The sequence below is a fragment of the Egretta garzetta genome, unplaced genomic scaffold, assembly GCF_000687185.1.
Source record: "Egretta garzetta isolate BGI_Z169 unplaced genomic scaffold, ASM68718v1 scaffold446, whole genome shotgun sequence".
Taxonomy (NCBI): domain Eukaryota; kingdom Metazoa; phylum Chordata; class Aves; order Pelecaniformes; family Ardeidae; genus Egretta; species Egretta garzetta.
Window position 1 is genome coordinate 1,101,244 of NW_009260023.1, and position 19,602 is coordinate 1,120,845.

General features: G+C 36.8%; 1 protein-coding gene across 1 annotated transcript in view; it reads left to right on the top strand.

Moving 5' to 3' along the window:
- LOC104128079 (ephrin type-A receptor 6) overlaps positions 1-19,602 on the top strand; it is a gene marked incomplete at its 3' end in the record, with an annotated part of 411,239 nt that overhangs the window by 218,957 nt on the left and 172,680 nt on the right. The window contains exons 3-4 of the mRNA XM_035896284.1: positions 7,262-7,417; positions 16,188-16,523. Coding sequence (XP_035752177.1) covers positions 7,262-7,417; positions 16,188-16,523 — 492 coding nt within the window. The remainder of the gene's footprint in view (positions 1-7,261; positions 7,418-16,187; positions 16,524-19,602) is intronic.

Below are 19,602 nucleotides of genomic sequence, written 5' to 3' on the forward strand. Positions count from 1 at the left end.
GCAGGAATACGAAAAGCAGCTTAAGTCACTAACTATTGCTCTGTATGTGAAAAGCAAATTTTAATAAGATTGTTTGTTTTCACACTACAAAAGCTATTTGAGTCACCTCAGTGGCAAATAAGTTGTTTTTCTTTGTCGTTATCAAAAGTCTTTAGCTGCCAACTTAAAAGTCTTTGAGAAGTAGCTGACAGCACCTTAAGAAGTGCAGAATAGTATTCACCTGTGCTGTCTAGTACAGATCCCAGCTCTTTGATGAGCTATTGAATTGTATCTAGTATGACAGGCGGTGATAAAATTAATATCATTGACTCTTTTCCTTGTCTGTGTGAATTTTTTGGATTAACCACAGATTCTTTAAATACATGGTATGTGACCTGAATCATTGTTCAAGTTATTGTATTGCAACTAATGTTTTATACAGAGAAAAATTGCATTGATGTGAACCGAAAATACTGTTTGATATATACCAATTAACTCTTGTCATTTCTTCTAATCATTTCAATAAACAACCTCAATAGAATATTGAAATATGGGAATGGCAGAGAATAAGCCACTGGGGAGAAAAAAGAATTATCACAAAGAGAATGAACAATTTATTTAATTTACATATCTTCATTATGTAGTTATATTTGAGGAAGCAGCCTGCTTCTTTTTCCTTCCTCTCCCTTGTTCGTCTCCAAAGTTAAGGGTGTGAGTAATGCTCTTATCTATTCTCCACCTTAAAGAATAGAAACATTAGAGAGCAGGAGATATTGGCAAGATAAGAGATTGACTGGAGCATACAAACACAGATGCATTTAAATGCATGCCAAAGCACACAGAAATATAATCCATCAAATTTACTGCAAACAAAAAAGGAAAATGAGTCACTAAGTTTCCTAGGGGTATCTGTTGTCCCTTCCTTACCATCTGTAGGAACTGAACCAAACTAGAGCCTTGCTATCTTGATACAGGATGTCTTTTATTCTTGTGGTTTCAACAAAGCATGTTCCATAATTTATAATCTGTCATGGCTGGTCTTTCTCCAATGGATTCTTCATGATCCCTCATGATTTTAGCAACTCCTCCAGCATAATCTCACTATCAGTTTGAACATGGCCCAAAGTGAATCCTTTCTTTTCTCACAGTCTATTCATGACCTGAATAAAACAAGAATCATGTGAAGAACGAAAAGACATGAGATTACTTAATCGGATAGTATTCACATTCAAAGCTTGTCATCATAGCTTTGTTGTCCTAATTCTGTAATATCCCAGTCCTGACTTTGTGATTGTATTCTGCCTTTGTAATAAACAGTGTGAATCTTTTGTTACATTATTTTCTCTTGTTCTTTCCTGTTTACTTCTTTGTTCTTTCCTATATACTGTTACTAAAATATAAATTGGTTAAAATAATATTATAGTTCCTTGTTTCTGCATGGTGATAGAATAGAACAGACCTTATTGAATTGCCCTTTTTATAAAGTGATCAGATATCAGAGGGGTAAGAGGACTTTAAAATCGGAATAATTGGCAGAATATAACAAATATGAAAGATGTCAGTCTCGTAGTACATTAGCGAGTTTCAGTAAGCAATTTAAAAAAAATGCATGGGGTGGAAAAGCATAGCAAATTATGTGTTTCAGAAAGATTAAAACACGTCTTCCACAGCTACTGATGGTTGCCATTCATTGTAAATGACAACAGTCTTCTCTATTTTAATTTGATTGATGAGTTCTCAGCAAGCTATAAAAATCCCATTTTCATGAGAAATGTCTTCCCACACACAGACCAACATGTGTCAGACATACCTAAAAGTTGCTCCTAAGTTTTCTTTGGACTCCCCTTCCTTCAACTAACTTGATAACAGTCAATTCAGATGTTGTAACACTGAAAGAACTGAAAACTGAAATCAGCTTCTTTGCTTCAAAATGACGTGCTCCCACAGAGCAGTGAAAATACCTTTACTAAAGCAACAATGTTTGTGACCAGAAAGATGAGCCCCATGTTTGCATTTTCCAGATTTTGTGTCTGTACATCATACCCTGTCCAGGCTGGGGAAGAACTTAATGGCCATGAGTCTCGAGCATTAAAGACTCTTCTACAAAAAAGCCTGCAACTGCATTTTGTAGTAATTGACCCATGACCTTGTTTACTGGACTGGACAATTCAAAGTTCCTTAAAAACACCCATCCAGCACGAATGAAGCCCTTACTCCTCACTGCCTGAATAATGCCACAAGACCAGGCCCCGCAGTCTGCCAGCCTACACACAGGTCAGCCTTTGTCTGCTTTCCCCTGGATTTGGAAATGTGCCCCGTTTCCCGGATGAAGTATGGCTTTCTCTGCACTTGCTGTAGTATCTGTCCAGCTGTTGGTTTAGGTTGTTGGGGCACAACAGGGGCTGGCACCTCCCTGGAGGCTGGAAGTGGCGGGGGCTCCCAGGAGTGGCCAGGCAGGCCTGGCAGCTGGGGCCTGTCCTACCACCTTGGGCCTTTGGTGGTGGGCCAGGCCCTGGCTGCAAAGCCCTGCCCAGTCACCCTCAGCCAGGGAGCAGGGTGGGCTGAGGAGCAGCCAGGGGCAGCCCCAGCATCGGGCACACCTCCCTGGGGATGGGAACAGGTGAAGACTGGGCCAGGATGTTGGTCCATGGGTGGGCCAAGCTTGGCAGGGCCCACGGCCAGGCAGGGCAGGGCAGTGCCATGGTGAAGCTGTAACCCAGGCAGGGACCAAGTCCTCACCCGAAAGCAGCTCCCACAGGCAGGGGTTGGCTTCATGACTATTCCATCAGGGAGCTTTTCCCCGCAAACCCAGTGGGATAGGGCCACCCTCAGCAGTGTACATGGCTGCACAGCCAAAGCCCTGGCAGGTGAATGGGATCATGGCCCTTAGTGGTGGTAACGGCCACAGACCAACCATGCAGCCATGTACAGGGGAGGGTGGCTGCCACAGTGTCTGGCACCACACACGTGCCATCCTGTTTGGAACAGCTAAGATCGTATCTCATTTTAGGCAGTAAGTATAAAATGCACCTCTAAAGTTTGCTTGATAAATGCCTTCTCTCACTCTCTGCCTAGGCTGGGAGGCTAGTAAGCCATGAATCACTTCTTAAGAGTTCACCAGAGCTTTGCATAGCATTAATTTCTCTTCATAGGCATCTATGTGTAATACAAACAAAACTGAATCCCATAAACATTAAATAAGGAACATTATATTAATTACAAAGTATCTATAGTTTAAAAACCTCATAGTCAAATCCTGATAAAATTGTAGTAAAGCATATTTACAGATGTGTTATCTTTTATGAAGCCAATTAAATTATTAGCGTTTCTCTGCATGATCTCTAGTATTTCACTGGAGAAAACTTTAGTGTCTTCGAATTGTTCATTCAGATACCCTGCTAATTACTTAACCGTTAAGACAATATATTATCTTCCCCCAGGCTTTACAGAAGTCAAATCTCATGCAGTTCATATAATTAGTAACTCACAAAGTCACTTCTGTTAGATAACGTTAGGGAAAATAAGATGCTTCCCGGTGATTTGGAAGTTAGAAAAAATACTCTGTGGTAACAAAGATAAACCCAAACTTTAGGGTTCTTTGCATAGTCATTTTTAAAAGCTTTTTCAGATGGCAGCTTTCCATAGTTTAGTTTACACTAACCTATGCACAAATAATTTGTGAAAATGATAGATGCAATAAATATTAATGGAGCAAAGAAAATGTTATGAGAAACACTTTGAAAATACTAATTTATCAATAAATTTATTACTGATTTATCAATCCAGAAACTCTGCATACGTAAATATCTGGAACAAACTTTTAACTTACTTGTAATATATTTACATAGGGTATGATTTTGCATAGGAAAGATGGCTTTTTTCCTTCTACAAATACAAAACCACAGCCCATTGATAATTAAAAGTTTCTGAGTTTCTGATTTGCCCATCAGGCAGTTTGTGCACTAAGTAATTTCATGTGGCTGAAACTGCTACAGGAGAACAAACAATAGAAACAGTAGGAAGCTAGGCAAGACCTGAGGAACTTGATTAACATTAAGCATGTAAATAAGCCTATTGATTAATCCCTTTACAGAGTTGTATCCTAATCCTTATTTTAGATAGCATGTGACTTTAAGACTCTAAAATTCAATAAATCTAGTGCTTGTGAACGGTTTGATATCACAATCTGCAGTCACACACAGTGATTTACATGCAATAATGCAATCTGCAGTCTCATAGCAGAACATTTACAAACCCCAATTTTACAAAATGTTATGCATCAATCAAATTACAATGGAATGCATATACCATTGACGACTTTGTGCAATTTTCTTGTAAATTTTAATTGGAATTTCTGCAAGCTACTGTTGCCTTACAATGGTCTTACACAGCCTTAAGCTCCACAAACACCTAAGGCCAAAGGAACAGGGATATTCTTTTTCTTTTCTTCAGAGGGAAACATATCTCTGAAATCATAGTAGTTGAGGTATTTTCTAAATGGGCTTTTAAAACCTGGGTAGTAACTCTAGTGCTTGCAAATTTTCTATGGAAAATGGTAAATTTAGCAATTGTTTTTGTTAATTGTGCCACTGAAAGACAGTATTTGTTAGCAGAGTCTAAGCTTAGATATGTACAGCAGCTGAAGTGCTGTATTTCGGATTCATGTTGTGTATTCATTGATTTTGATAGAGTAACAGTTTACTTTCTTTCACCTTGAATGTTGGCAATCAACACTGAGTTATCCAGAGGAGTTATCCCAAGCTTGTGATCATTTGGGGGTTTTCAACTTGTGTCATTTTATCTTGTTTATGAAGGGATGGGTTTTGTCTGAAAGTATACAATAGTCATAGTTGTGTGATTCTGCATTTGAACAGGGAGCAGGTTATCCATAGAAAAGCTTCCCTGATATCTTCCTCTGCCTCAGAATTTGTGGTACATACCTGGCTTAATGGGTAAATGTATTTGGGTTGGCTCCAAAAGAAGTAAAACGACCCCCTTATTCATTCATTGTTTTTTTTCCCCACCTTTTCCATGAGTATGTATGTGCTTTCTTTTAAGAGATATACCATATCAAAACCATAATTGCTTTAAATATATTACAGAATACTGTTTCAGAACAAAACATTTCCTTTTTTAAACTGGAAATTAATCTCCTTGAGTTTTATTTTGGAATAGCGAACCGCTTGAAGTTTAAATAAAAAATTTCTCTTGAAAGAAAACTCTGTTTCTTTTGATCCAAAGTGGTTTGTCATTTGGGGGACAGAAGGGAAGAAGGAATGATTTCGGAACTGACAGACATGAGTTTCAGAAGTAATAAGGATTTTAAAGAGCACTCATTTTGCTTTGACTGAAAGTATAACCTGGAATTGCCAACTTGTTAATCACAAACAACTTTGTATTGCATCATTTGTATGAAAGGTAGCTATTAAAAGCAAGAATTTAATATTCATCCTTAGGTAAGCCAGGGCAGGATTTGGGCATGAGAAAAGAGCAGGCAAGCATAACACCCTTCCCTGATTTTGCCTTACCTTGTCTCTTCCTTCCAGCAAAGCTAAGAGGAGTCAGTGCCTGCAGCCTATTTCTACAATGCTGCCTTCTTCCATGCACCAAACCTGCTGTATTCTGTCTTTCCAATCAGTAGAAAATTACCACTCACTATAATCACAACTGTATCAGACCAGTATCCTTCTATGACAGCAGGGTGGGATTTGTCCCTAGCCTGTTCAACAAAGTCAGAAGAACACACTGGGAGGAGAACCGCTGAAATTGTTGGGTCAAAATTAAGCTTTCAAAATTATATTTGAAAAATTGGCTTTTGGATTCTGATAGGTATTCAACTGTTATCTTTTTCAGTCCCATCTTCTCACTATTTTTCCCTCAGCTACTAATGAAACTGCTTTTATATCAAGCAAGTCCTTTGGAGTCAGAAGAAAAACTGATCTGTGTATATGTTATCTATGAGTTAATATCTTTTAGCAACTCACTTAAAATGAACTGACAGTGAATCCATAAAATGCATACTTTTGGGTACTTTTTAAAGAATGCCTCATTTTAATATTGTTATTTTGTCTTATTACAAGAGAAGAAAGTACTGCCTAGTTTCTCTAGAAATGTAGAGAAAATAGTCTTGAATATGTCAAAATGAGAAAAAGCCACATGGATCTTTGAAATTATATTTATAGCAATGGTTTCCATTCTACTGCTGGAGGAGTCAGAAGGAATATGAATCTGTACAGTGTATACATGTTTGAGTTGCTCTTTTATTTGTTTCAGTTCTGTTTCCAGATTGGGAAGCCAGAAGACGGTAACTGCAATACATGCTGGCATGTGTAAATGTGGTAGTAGAAAGAAATAAACCTCTGTTTAAACATGTGTGATGAAGTCTGAGAATGGTTTTAAAGTAATATTTCAGAATGCAAACCTGGCAGATTTATGATAAGATTTATTTTAATGAATTGTTTCTGCTTTAAAGGCCAGCAAAAAGGCATGTGAGGCTGTGCTGTGGTAAAGAACAGCAGGGACACCCCACCCCCTGCTCCAAGTAATTGGGGGCATGGTGAGCTCTGACCATCACAACATTCTCCATCCTCAGGGTAGTGCTGTCCAGGTTGTTTCCTGGCACAATTAGGAGTAGCCTCAGGCTTGCAGCAGTTTGTGCTAGAGGGTATCGGGATCTCCTTCCTACATGTCTGAGGGTGGTTAGAGCAGCACCTCCCAGCCTCTCATGCCAACAGGGTGCAGAGGACCCAGCTGATGTGGCCTTTCTGTCAGAGGCTGCTCAGGGGACTGTACAGAAGTCAGACCCATCTACAAATATATAAGGATGTCATCCTTGTCTCATCAAGGTATCGTGAGGGTAGACATATTAAGCGTTGCAAGTCTCCGTTACATAAATAAGGAAGCCATATAAATAGCTTTGGTGTGTAAGAAGTTATCTCACTCTTTCTTATTAACAGATGGAACCTACATAAAACATAGGTAATGTGCTTTTGTTTAGTGATATTAATGAATTTGTCTAGATAACAATTTCAAGCAGCAGTGAGGACTGTAAACTTGGAAGTTGTCTCTTTTAATGATTTTCCCATTATATAGCAGAAAAGGCTTTTGGGGTTTTTTTTTAAGTCTATATACCAAAAATGAAAGCTGCGAAGAATTGTATGATCAAAATAGCATATATATTTAGGTTGGAAAGGAAAGAAGGCACATTATAATGGCATGGAACAGATTTTACTTATGACCAAAACTTGCTTCTATTAATGAAACTTATTTTCTTGTTTTGCAGCTTGCAGGCCTGGATTCTATAAAGCATTTGCTGGAAATGTAAAGTGCTCCAAGTGCCCTCCACACAGTTTGACTTATGTAGAAGCAACTTCTGTCTGTCAGTGTGAGAAAGGTTACTTCAGAGCTGAGAAGGACCCACCAACTATGGCATGTACCCGTAAGTCTGATCAGTACCAGTGTCTGCAATTCTTTTCTCCTATGCCTCATTTATTTATTTTTCTATTTTGAAAAAATGACAGGAGTTTGTACATTTTGTGAAGAATCCCATTCAAGATAACCAAAAGAGATGTCTAAAAGCAAAATTCAAACATCATATTTCTACTTCTAAAAATACTGACATGTTTCTTAGTTTGATGACTTTAAAACTTGTAGTTTTGAGAGATAATACAAAGTATGTAGTCATTGTCATCAAGAAAACAATGTTGAGTTTTAACTACCAGTATGTATTTTAAATACATGAGAATATGTTTGTATAAAAACTTCCAAAAAACTGAGAAGCCACAAAAAGGAAAAACCTGATATGACATACTCTTCTGTCTCCTCAGTTTTAAATAAAAATTATAAGACAAATATCATCCCAATACCATCCCAACACAATGGAATAAGAACTGAACTCTAAAAAAAGACAAGAAAATCATAAAAAGGAAAAAGATGTATCCAGTCTGAAAGAGATATAATTAAACTCTCTTGCATATCATCTTCTTTCAACAGGGAGTTATTCTTTCTTATACAACTGTGATAATGAAAGTTCTTTAGTTTTTTAATAATTTTTATAATACAACATTTTGTGATTTTTGACTAATCTAATTTTGTCATTGAGACAAAACTGATGCCCAGCAACCTAGGAGCAGAAATTCAGACCGAGAAGAGATTTTTATTACTTTGATCAATGTGCTCATGTCTGATAACATGAAGCATAAATTTCCTTTTCACATAATAAAATAATTCTCATAGATTTTCATACACTGTTCATTGCTCACTAGGATTCATTTATTGATCATAAAGCAACTATATCTGTTTAATCTTAAAACTGGGAACAAATAGCATTTAAAAATCTGTGGGTGGAACACTATATTTACATATAAAATCCTATTGTTAATAAAGACGATTAAAATCTGCAAATTTTCTAAGATACCTAGTTTTCTATGTAGCATCTTGTTAGCTCTTCCGGTGAATTATTTGATTCAAGTATATTTTTTGCCACAGTCCTCTTAAGAGAATTCTAAAAATATTAACATGTTAAATGCATGAAGTATTTTATCAGAGTGAGTTTACAAAAAGCTTAAGAGATAACACCGTGAAAACCAAGTACTGCTGCAATAACCATCAGTGCACAGTCATAATTTTGGTATGTTTACACTGTGTAAGGCAGCACCATATAAAAATAGCTGAGCTGACACTAGCAGAATTGAACTGCTTCCTGTGCTCATGCTAGTATCTCCAAATGGCACTGTACTGGGCAAATTGGGAATATACCAAGTAATTTGGAGCTGATTTACGAAGTCATAGGCACTCTGTAATCCTGAGGTCATTATGTAGACCATAATTGTCCATCCACTAAATGGGAGTGATGGTCACCAAAAATGGCGTTCCTCAGATACAAGGCACTTTGCAGAAAGTTATCTAATGTAGCTGTAGGGTTTTCAGATGGGAAGGGTAAATCCCAGCCCCCAGCTACTTAAAGGACATAGGGTTCAGAGAGGCACCTCAATCCAACGCACACGATCTGCTGTCAGCTCACTCTGGAGCAAGGCACATAGGTCTATCTTTTTGCACGAAGTATGTGAGGGAAAAACAATGTTGTTCCAGACTTCCCGCAGGAAAATGGTGATTACAGATAATTCCACTCAAATGAGTGCCCCAAGCACAGGCCATTAAGGCCTTACACACAGAACTAACACACATCCCAGGCGCTCTTGACAGTTTCATGCTTAGAAAGATGGTTTCACTCATGCATTATGCAGATGTGGTTCCATATTATTTATAAGTCATTGATTTTTCATCTCCAAAAGACAGTTCTTCTCTGAAAAAATTAGTCATATGTGGCATTATGTTTCCATAATTATCTTTCAGGGCACAGTTTTAAGCCCTGCTACCCATTAGTATTGATAAAGTAGGGAGGAGTATGAAAGCCCTGTGGCATCAGGGGGCAGGTACCTACAACACCCTGGTACCTTCCCAACAAAAGTGGGGTGCTGAGAGCTGCTTTGGTCAAAAACTGTCAGGGAAGACTTGCTGCCAGACCTCTCCAGTCCTGCTGAGGATGTCAGCCAAAGCAACCAAGTGAGTGGAGGCAAGGAAGAAATCAGCCACAACCGAGATACCCATCTCACCCCAACTTGGTAAAAATAAAAAATAAAGGAGACAGTGAACCACATTCTAGTTTCTGCTGCTTGTTCAGTGCCACCATACATTGCATCTCATTCAGCCTAGACTGCAAGGTATCAGTACTTCATTGACTGTAACATCAGATGTATTCATCTTATACCTATGATGATGATTATTTCACTAATTGTCAGCTCTGCAAATGACACCGAGACTCTTGACAGGCAGACTGCATTCTTATCTTCTTGCACATCATCAGTAATGAAGAGTCTGCAGGCCAAATTATTCCCTAAGTGATATCTTTAGCCCCACTTCTTTCAAATTATGCTCTCAGTTATTACAATTATGTTTCTGTCATAAATACAACCTCACTGCCTTCGGTGGGTCTATGCAGATGTGGCTAATTTAAATTTAATAAACAAAGATACAGATATGAATAGAATTTAGATGGTTCTTTCCAAACTGTCATGCTTTACTGTAACAAAAGGAGTTGAAAAGTTGGGGGAAAAAATGAGCCAATTTAACTAAATAGAGAGAAAAGGCTGTGCAGTAAGAAAATGGATTTTTCTACATAACCATTTTTTTGGCAGATCTGCATTTTTGATACTCATTTGCAAATTTGTATCCTGACACTTGAGATTTGACATAGGAGATTAGAAATTTTCCCCGTGACCTTTTTAAATGAGAGTGGTTCTTGAATGAAACACAGAAAAAATAGTGGATTCCCCTTACAGATTTCTTCATATTCAAACATTTTGAACCAGCTGTATTCATACCTATTTTACTTGCTTCCCCAAGTCCTGCAAAGCAATATGCCTAAGATAGGTAGTTATTTTATTCTCTCTCTTTTCATTCATCTATAGGGTTAGACAGTATTCCTCACTCCAGATTTTTTCACCAGTACTGGAAAACTTGCATATGCAGCATTATGGAAAATAAGGACCTTGATTTAAGAGACTATGAAATTAAGGGTTTAGCTTCAGGCATCTACTTTTTTCAAGATGAGCTTCAAATCTAATTTCATTAATTCTGTGAAAGTGCATACTGTATGCTTTTCCAAAATTGTACAGTTCCCATTTTTAATTCATGTAACTGTACTTTGTAAAAGAAGAGCATGCACTTTGCAGAATAGCGTAATAGAAATCTAATTTTAATAAGAGGAATGAAAATGACATTAGGATATATTGTTAATCTCTTTCTCTCTCCTTTTTTCATTTGATTGGCACTTGTTATCAATCTCTTGCTGCTACTCTGTCTCCTTATTGTATTTCTTTGCCATATGTGAGTACTCTATCAGTGATCTCTCTGCACACACAGTGAGCAACAAATAGCATCATATCTAATCCCCTGTCTGATTACTCTGTACGTAAACTCTAACATGTGCCACTATAGTGTAATTGGATAAATTGATCCATCTTTTCAAGGTCAAAGGCAGGCAGGCTTATATTGGGTGTCTGAGTCTGAATGCATCTCTTTTCATGTTATGCTTAAACAATTTTGAACCTAACAAACTTATGCTCTGTTCAATAACCTCTGCCACAAACTGCATCCTCTATTTTTAAGAGTCAACACTGTATTCCAGCCACAAAATAAAGCAACATGCTTGAAGCCTTTGACTGTACTGCTTCTATTGTTATTTTTATATATATACAAGTTTGCAATTTATCATTACGCTCAGACTTGCAGTATTGGTTTACAGTCATTGGCTTCCATTCTTCCTGCCTGCCTCACAGGAAAAGAATAAGTGATTCTGAAAAGGAAAAAATGTAATACAGCATTCTACATCAAGTGGCACTACTTAGCTATGCTGTATGTATGTATATCAAAAAGTAATTATGAATTCAAGGGGTACAGCCAGATGCTGATTCTGAATATTCTCAGAAGACAATGGTTAATTTTTGTCCTTTCACTGTAAATTCAGTAGTCAAATAACACACACTTCTAAGAATCCAATAGTTGGTAATGGACAGTTCTCACTTTAAAAACAACAATTTTTTTTTTCCAGACTGTCGTCACTGTGTAGTGTTTAAAATGCTGCATTGCCCTCACTAGACTTCTGCAGCATTGGGTTTGCTCCTCTCTCCTTCCATAAAGGGCATAATGCACTTCAGCTTCACAGAGGGAGAGGACAGGCAAAGCAAGATGAGGTGCGAAGCACTGCATGAGGCATAAAGTCAGCTCTGTTGCTTCTGGAGTGGGCCTGCTTCTCTATAAGACATCAATGCCAGTCTACTCCACAGAGAGTGTAGAAATACTTCCTACATTATAATTTGTAAATGAAGCAAACAACATTGCTCACACTCAAGCTGTGTTTCATCTAAGAAGCAGAAGAGCTACATTTTTTTAATGCTCATCCATCTGAACTCTGTTTTACTCTTTTTGCATAAAATCCGAAGTCATGAATTTTGCTGTGAGGAAAGGATCCATCATTTTCACCAATATACTTGTTTTCCTTAAAAACCATTATAAGGAAATCCCTGAGAGCTTTGCACACAGATGTCTGCAGAAGGCTTATTGCTGCCAAGTTTTTCCAATGTGTCAAATAATCTTTGTATAATTTATAAATGATAACAAAGCAATCAGGCCACATTCATAAAAGCCCAGTGACACGTAATTTAGCTGAATCTGAGGATTAGAATTAATTGTCTCTCTTTGTTCCAAGTTCTAAATCTTAGTAAATGATTCACTGCATGTCATTACAGCTTAATATTTGCATGAAATCACAGTTTAACTGGCATAATTTAACAGCAATTAAAAAGCTATTTAATCGTCATGCAAATTGGCATGAGGGGCCTTGAGTATGAAGGGTGTCTGAGGTTTTTTCAGTATTTGCAGGCGGACAGTCATATACTTTCAGACACCCCTAACATAATTCATTGAAATGTGAATGTACAATAATTCATATTTTCTCTTACAATTGAGGATTAAGTCCCAAGTCATGAATATAACAACCTTCACTCTCTAGTACAAATAAAAAATAAGTTTGAAGAACCCTATATTTTATCTACTGTACTGGTTCTTTGACTGATGCCTTCTACATATAGTATAACAAAAATCTGATAGAAAATTTGAATTGACAAAGACAGACAAAAGTCTCTTATTGCCCGGATTCACATTAATTCGTGTTTTGGCCTGCCAAAGTTGATGAAGTAACATAAAAAAAACCTGAGCTATGATGACCCATTGTCATGTCTGTAGTTTATATAAGAAATAAATTTAAGCCAGTTTTAAAACATTGGCTCCAATCCTTTGAGCAATTACACACATGCTTAGTTTTAAGTGCATGAGTATTACCAATTATTTCAAGGGGATTACTGATCCGCTTAAAGTTATGCATATATGTAAGTGCGATTAAGGCTCATCCTCCATATTCCTAAAATTCCTTGGTGGTTTCTGGAATTTTTTAACACCAGTCATTATTTAATTCTCACAGCATATTTTTAGAGGAAACCTAATTATTCCTGTCTTCTGCACATAAATAATAAGAACTGAAGCTGAAGTAATCTGTGCTAGTTTTAGCTTATTCTGATTTCAGGACTATTTTCCAGAGTAGCTAGAACCATCAACCTCACAGTAATTTTATGGGAAGTTTAGAGATTTGTAAATCTGTAACCCTCTAAGGTTGTAGGGACTTTTGGACCACATCAGCATCTTCAAGGCTGTACCTTGTCTCTGTTTTTCACACAATTGGAAAGCAATGTATCAATATAATTAGCCTTTGTAAACAAGTCGGATTTATAAATACTTACATATGACAGTATTTCAAATTCTTCATTGTTAGACTGATCACAAGGTCACAGTCAAAGACCAGTAAGGAAATACTCAAACTATTCTCTGACCATAAAAATTGCAAATTACAAAAATAATTTTCATCTGACGGGTTCCAGAAATTTCGATCTTCAGTACAAATGAGCCACGTACCGTTCAGCTAAATGCTTCCTTGATATGCTGAAAAATAACTGGTCTTGATGGTCAGGGGCTTTTGAACTCTATGAACTCTGTACAGATAAATATACAAATAATTACTCACACATTCAAAATATTTTAAACTTTCTTGTCCACTGTAAAAATACAAAGCGATGTAACACCTCCAAATATTTTAATTATCAAGTGCTTGAAATCCAGCAGTTAACTCATCATTTACCTTAGGGCAAAAATCATTTTAATGAAAACATAGTCTCGGTTATTTAAAGTTACGAATAAATGCCAGAAAGAAAAAAGAAATTCAAATGTTCAACTACGGTTCACAGAAAACCTTAACATTTATTGGTTCACATTATCCCTCCCACGCCATACAAATCCTTTTTTCTCTTTACAAGCGTTGCAGATTTTATACCCACATTTATGCCACATAAGTAAACAAAGCACATCATTTAAAAATTACAAATGTTGGTGAATAGTGACCTTTTTTCTGCAACTTTTATTGCCTCTTTCCTTCATTAAAGCTAGTATTCATTCTTGCTGCTATGTGTAGGTACAACTGCATAGATCTTTACTACTATATAGTTTATTAATAAAATGTAAGATATAGTAATGTTTTCTGTTGAAGTACAGTCCATTTTAGCATTCAGGGTCATCTTCAAGAATTAAGAACTTGAATAAATTGATTTATTTCAGTTGTAGGTGCATATTTCACAACCACTCAAGGGCTCGATTTTCTAAATCACTACATTTTGTTCAGTCAAATAAATAGCTAAAAGTTTGAAAACCAAATCAGCATATCAGTGCTGTAGTAATTGCAGATTCTAAAGAAAAAAAGAAATAATGGAATTGAATTATTAGAAAAAAATAATTGTTTGGTTTTTTCTGAGATTTAAGATCTTGATTTACATACAAAATGTTAGGAGGAGCTTTGATATTTTGTTTTCCTTCCTAATGCAAAGTTCTGACCGTTTATCTGACCATCTTTTGGGCACAAGGTCTTGCCCTCGTCCTACAAGTTGTTGAACTGGAATTTACAAGAGTGTTGACCAATATTTTTGTTTGTTTGTTTAGTTCTTCTCTCATTGTCTTAGAGTTTTTGTAAAGGACATTATGATATTTTAGTTATCTGACTCTCTCACATTTACCTGCCACTCAATTTGTTGGGTGAAATACACTCTGTGTAAGAATTAGCTGGTGTCATTTGCAAATATTTCATATAGTCTTTCAGTCTGCTTGAGAGGCCCTGAAGTAATGAAAAGCTCACTTGAAGTTTAACCAGTATCTCAATCAAAATTTTATACTTAAGTCTTGCTGGCAGGTTGTATAAATCATGAAAAGCTGCAAAGCAAGCTGAAAGTTTTCAAAGTTCTGCCAACCATTGGCTAAGCAATCCATATGCACTGTGATTTTATGTTGAGAGCTGGGAATATAATGCTTATTCAACTCATTCATCTCAAAAAACCCCAGAGATTGCCAGTTGAGTTTACTACAGTCATCTTACATGTATGAAAACCTGGAGTATAAGGCCTTGCATTTTGCCAAATCTGTGTTTCTTACATACATTTGGTGAGCATATTTGGGGTCTATATACAAATTTCTTTTGAAAACCATGCATCCATAAGTGCTTGGTTGAAATATGTTAAGCGGAAGAAGAAGAATATAATAAGAAATGGAGATAAGATTATTCAGAATTCCTTTAACAATTTCTGCCTTTCCTTCACCCCTTCACTAATTCACATCTGAAGAATCATGAGGCAGTGAAGTTCTTCCATCAGACTGTGAAAGCTGGTACGTAAAGCCTCAGTTGATTTACATGTGATCCTACACAGTTAGTCAGCATAACAGCTTAAAACTTGTTGGACGTACCTTGACTATTGTGGGATCCATGAGAAATGGTCACTTGTGGTTCATTCACACAGAGAACTTTACCACCTGCTTCCTAGCTGAGAGCTTTCCTATACTCTGCCTGCTGCTACTATCTTTGCATTCCTCCCCACAGTCTTCAAGAATTATTTTTTCTCCTGCTTTGCGGCCATCGTTTTAGATCTTTAGCTTGCGAGGTTGATGTCTTCACTGTTACACTGATGCTGATGAGATGCCAGGTGGGAAAGAAAAAACTTGTAAACTATCTCTTGTGCCTAATAGTCTTGGCCTGTTGCCACCTAACTCTGTTAATGAACAGCAGCAAAGAAATCCCTAGGGATAAGCAGTGAAGGATAGAAAAAATACCTGGCACTGCAGAACTAATACAAACAATTTTACCTCTTGTAGTTTGTACTAGACATAAAATAAGGAAACAAATTTTGTGGTTAAAGCTCTAGCCCAGTATGCCACGAGATCAAGAGATATTTAGTGCAAATTTGTGTTATCTAGTCTAGGTTTGACATTCCCAAGTCATTTTTATGTTGCCTTAAATTACTTCCGAATTAATTCTAATTTATTTAGATTATTCAGGTTTTTATGATCTCACCTATTTATTATTCCTGCTTAATTTTCAGAGATTGTAAGTATTTAGATAATTTTTAATTTGTCCATTGAATTTGTTATTGAAACGTAACTCTTTTAACTTCTGTTTGCAAATAATTGCCTTAAGACCAATATATTTTTTCATGGTTTGGTTTTTTTTTCTCCAAAATAAACAACTGACTCTTAACAGGCATTCTCCTCCTTCTCTGCAGGGCCACCTTCTGCTCCGAGGAATGTGATTTTTAACATTAATGAAACAGCTCTCATGTTAGAATGGAGCCCCCCAAGTGATACTGGAGGAAGAAAAGATCTCACTTACAGTGTCATCTGTAAGAAATGTGGGTCAGATGCCAGCCAGTGTGAGATTTGTGGGGGAGGTATCCGTTTCATCCCCAGGCACACAGGTCTCATCAACTCGTCTGTGACAGTGCTTGACTTTGTGTCGCATGTGAACTACACCTTCGAAATAGAAGCCACAAATGGGGTCTCGGAGCTGAGTTTCTCTCCCAAGCAGTTCACAGCTATCACGGTTACCACAGATCAGGATGGTAAGTCCCAGCACTGAATGTCTGTTATTGTGCCCTTGTCACCTATGCACTTAACTGGGGGGATCATTTTGTTTCTTGGAAGTCTGGGTAAGCAAGTTAGAAGTTTTGCAGATTGTTACACATTTTTGAGTGCTTTTGACGAAGACTTCCAGCTTCTGATGATGAGGGCATTAAATGCTTTTGGCAGTTGGCCCTTGACGCCAATACAGAGGGCACAAAAACATATCTTCCTGTTTAAAATTAAGTGCAAGCTTGAACTACCTGAGACAACTGTATCAGTGGTTCATCGGAACTGGAGTCTGCATCTGGTGTTTCTCCAAGTCTTTCATTACAATTTCTGTTTTGAAACAGTAGAACACCACAGGTTATCTGTTGCAATTTCACAAGTCTAAGGTGAAATGAAAGTGAACTCACTTCCTTTAGTACCCATGTTTCATAGCACTAACACAGCATGCTTCCCTGTAAGGTATTTCAGCGTCTGTCTGAGCCATTTCCTTAGGTGAGGTATCCTAATAGATTTTTTTGTTCCTTTTATTGTCCACTTTGCATTTTCAGTTTTGAGCTTTTTCTTCCCCCCATTTCAGTTCAAATTTGTGTCCAAGGCCGACATTTATAAAAAACATGGGAAACTAGAAGAGTTCTATATTTTTGTTTATTTCTGCAACTTTTTCCTCTTCCATCTTTAGGAATACTTACTATGCCAGGAAACAGCCTCATAGGTTACCAACAAAGCAACCTATATAGCAGTGTTATCTTCTGGCTTGTGTTACTGTAGTTGAGAAGGTTATTTCAAAATTATCCCTTGCTGACATTTGTTCCAGAAATGTTTTTCACCTACTGTGCAGTGACATTGCAACTGTAGCTGAAGTGTTTAATGTAGAACAGGAACCGCACTGGCAAAACTATGGTTTTGAGTAGAAGACCTTTGATAATATGAAAGTATTTAGTAAAAGTGCTAATATTCAGGAGGATCCTGTTATTTTCCACTTGTAGGAGGGCCTGGGTTCTTTCATTGATCAGCCTAGCAAAAATCTGCTTACCTGTGTATCTGGGACAAGTAGTTTTGTTGATGAGTAAGTAATGACTTGTTTGCCTTTGGGCATACAAAAATTAACAGCTTGCTGTGGTGATGATAATGACAATGGTAATCCTAATAATATTCATGAAAATGGATTAGAAAAAGCACAAAACTACTCACTCACTGTTCATGTGATGATGGTAACAGAAGAGCTAATTATATAAGATGCCTAATGATATATGCCTTGCACTGAGAATTGCCTTAAGCTCTTAGGCTATGTATCATGTTGTGAACCTGTATCTCTCTCTTCCTTTCTAATTAAAAAAAAAAAAATCTGGTGCCAGAAACTACCCCTATGTATATTTATTTTTAGATATTTTGTTACATGGTACTAAATGCAAGTCACCAAGCATGCACAAGTGGAGGTCACCAGAGATATGGTGGTTTTTTAAACTGACTAACAGCTGTGTGAACACAGCTTGTGATGTGTATTTAAGTGGTGGGCTTTTAAAAAATGTCTTTTGCTGTTGTCTGTTCCTGGTTTAAGGATACAGATTTTCACTGCAGTTTACTCAAACCAGGGAAAAGACTGATGTTTTGATAATTTGTGACATACTGACAGTAAACTCTAGAGTGTAGGCTGCTTGCATTCCCTATAATAATTCTTACATTACTAAAAATGCTGTTGGAAGGGCTTCAGAGAATTTAAGACCAGATTTCCAGAATATCTCTCAGTTTATTTGGATATAAAAAGACAGCTTTGCAGGAGAAAGCATTGTAATAAATGAAATGGAGGCATCTATAAAATGTAGTTATAAAGATAAAACCATTTTTGCAGGCTAACTGTGTAGTTGTATAAAATCATAAGCATGATAACTATATATTTAGAAGTAAAAGAGAGAAAGATAGTGTCATATGAAACATGGATGATAATTAATGGAGTTTTGGTTGGTGGAAATTATTGAGAGGACAAGAAACGTTTTTTGTGAGTTTCTTTTAGTCATAAATAAAAAGTGATATGGAGAAACCTAGGGTATCTAACCTCAGAAAAGGAAGCTGTAGAACTAAAGCTTCAGAATGTTGCAGAGACTATTAATGTTTATAAATCACAACAAAGTTCTGAGATAAAAGGATTAGTGACCTTTTTTATTTTTGCTGCTAGTCAGCTATTGGTAAAAAATGTATAGTTTTGATTTTGCTATATTTACCAAAAATGCTAAATAATCACCTTTATATTACATTTCTTTTTTCTAGCTATACCACCAAACAGGAAACCCACTGTTGCAGTGTTTCCTTATAAACTTAATTATACTGAAATGGACAGTACTTATTGCATGTTGTTGCAGGTTTGTGCACATGTTCATATAAAACAAAGATCCAAGATTTTGGGACAAGGGGTAATGGTTTTAAACTAAAACAGGGTAGGTTTAGACTAGATATAAGGAAGAAGTTCTTTACAATGAGGGTGGTAAAACACTGGAACAGGTTGCCCGGAGAGGTGGTGGAGGTCCCATCCCTGGAAACATTCAAGGCCAGGTTGGACGGGGCTCTGAGCAGCCTGATCTAGTTAGCGGTGTCCCTGCTCACCGCAGGGGGGTTGGACTAGATGGCCTCTAGGGGTCCCTTCCAACCCAAAACATTCTATGATTCTATGATTCTATGATTCTATGATTTTATGCATGATGTGACAAAAATCAAAAAAATATCTTAATATGTACAGGGACTGCATTACCAGAAGTCCAAACATTGGTTTAAAACAATTTTTCTCTTTTGATGTGTGTCTAATATGAAAGATCTAGATCTATAATAAAATATACCTACACAATATATTTTTCCCACGTTCATAGTAGCTTTTTATATGTAATATTTTCATGCCTACTGTTCTAATATTTTTGGTATAGACATCACATGAAGTGATAGACCTCTTTATAAATACATAAATCATTTTCTTCAATTGTCATATCTTTGTTAAGAATATAGAACAATATCTTCCACTGTTGTAAATCCAGATCATGCTGTTAGCTGTAATAATTTACAGTAGCTGAGGAGCTAGCATTTTAT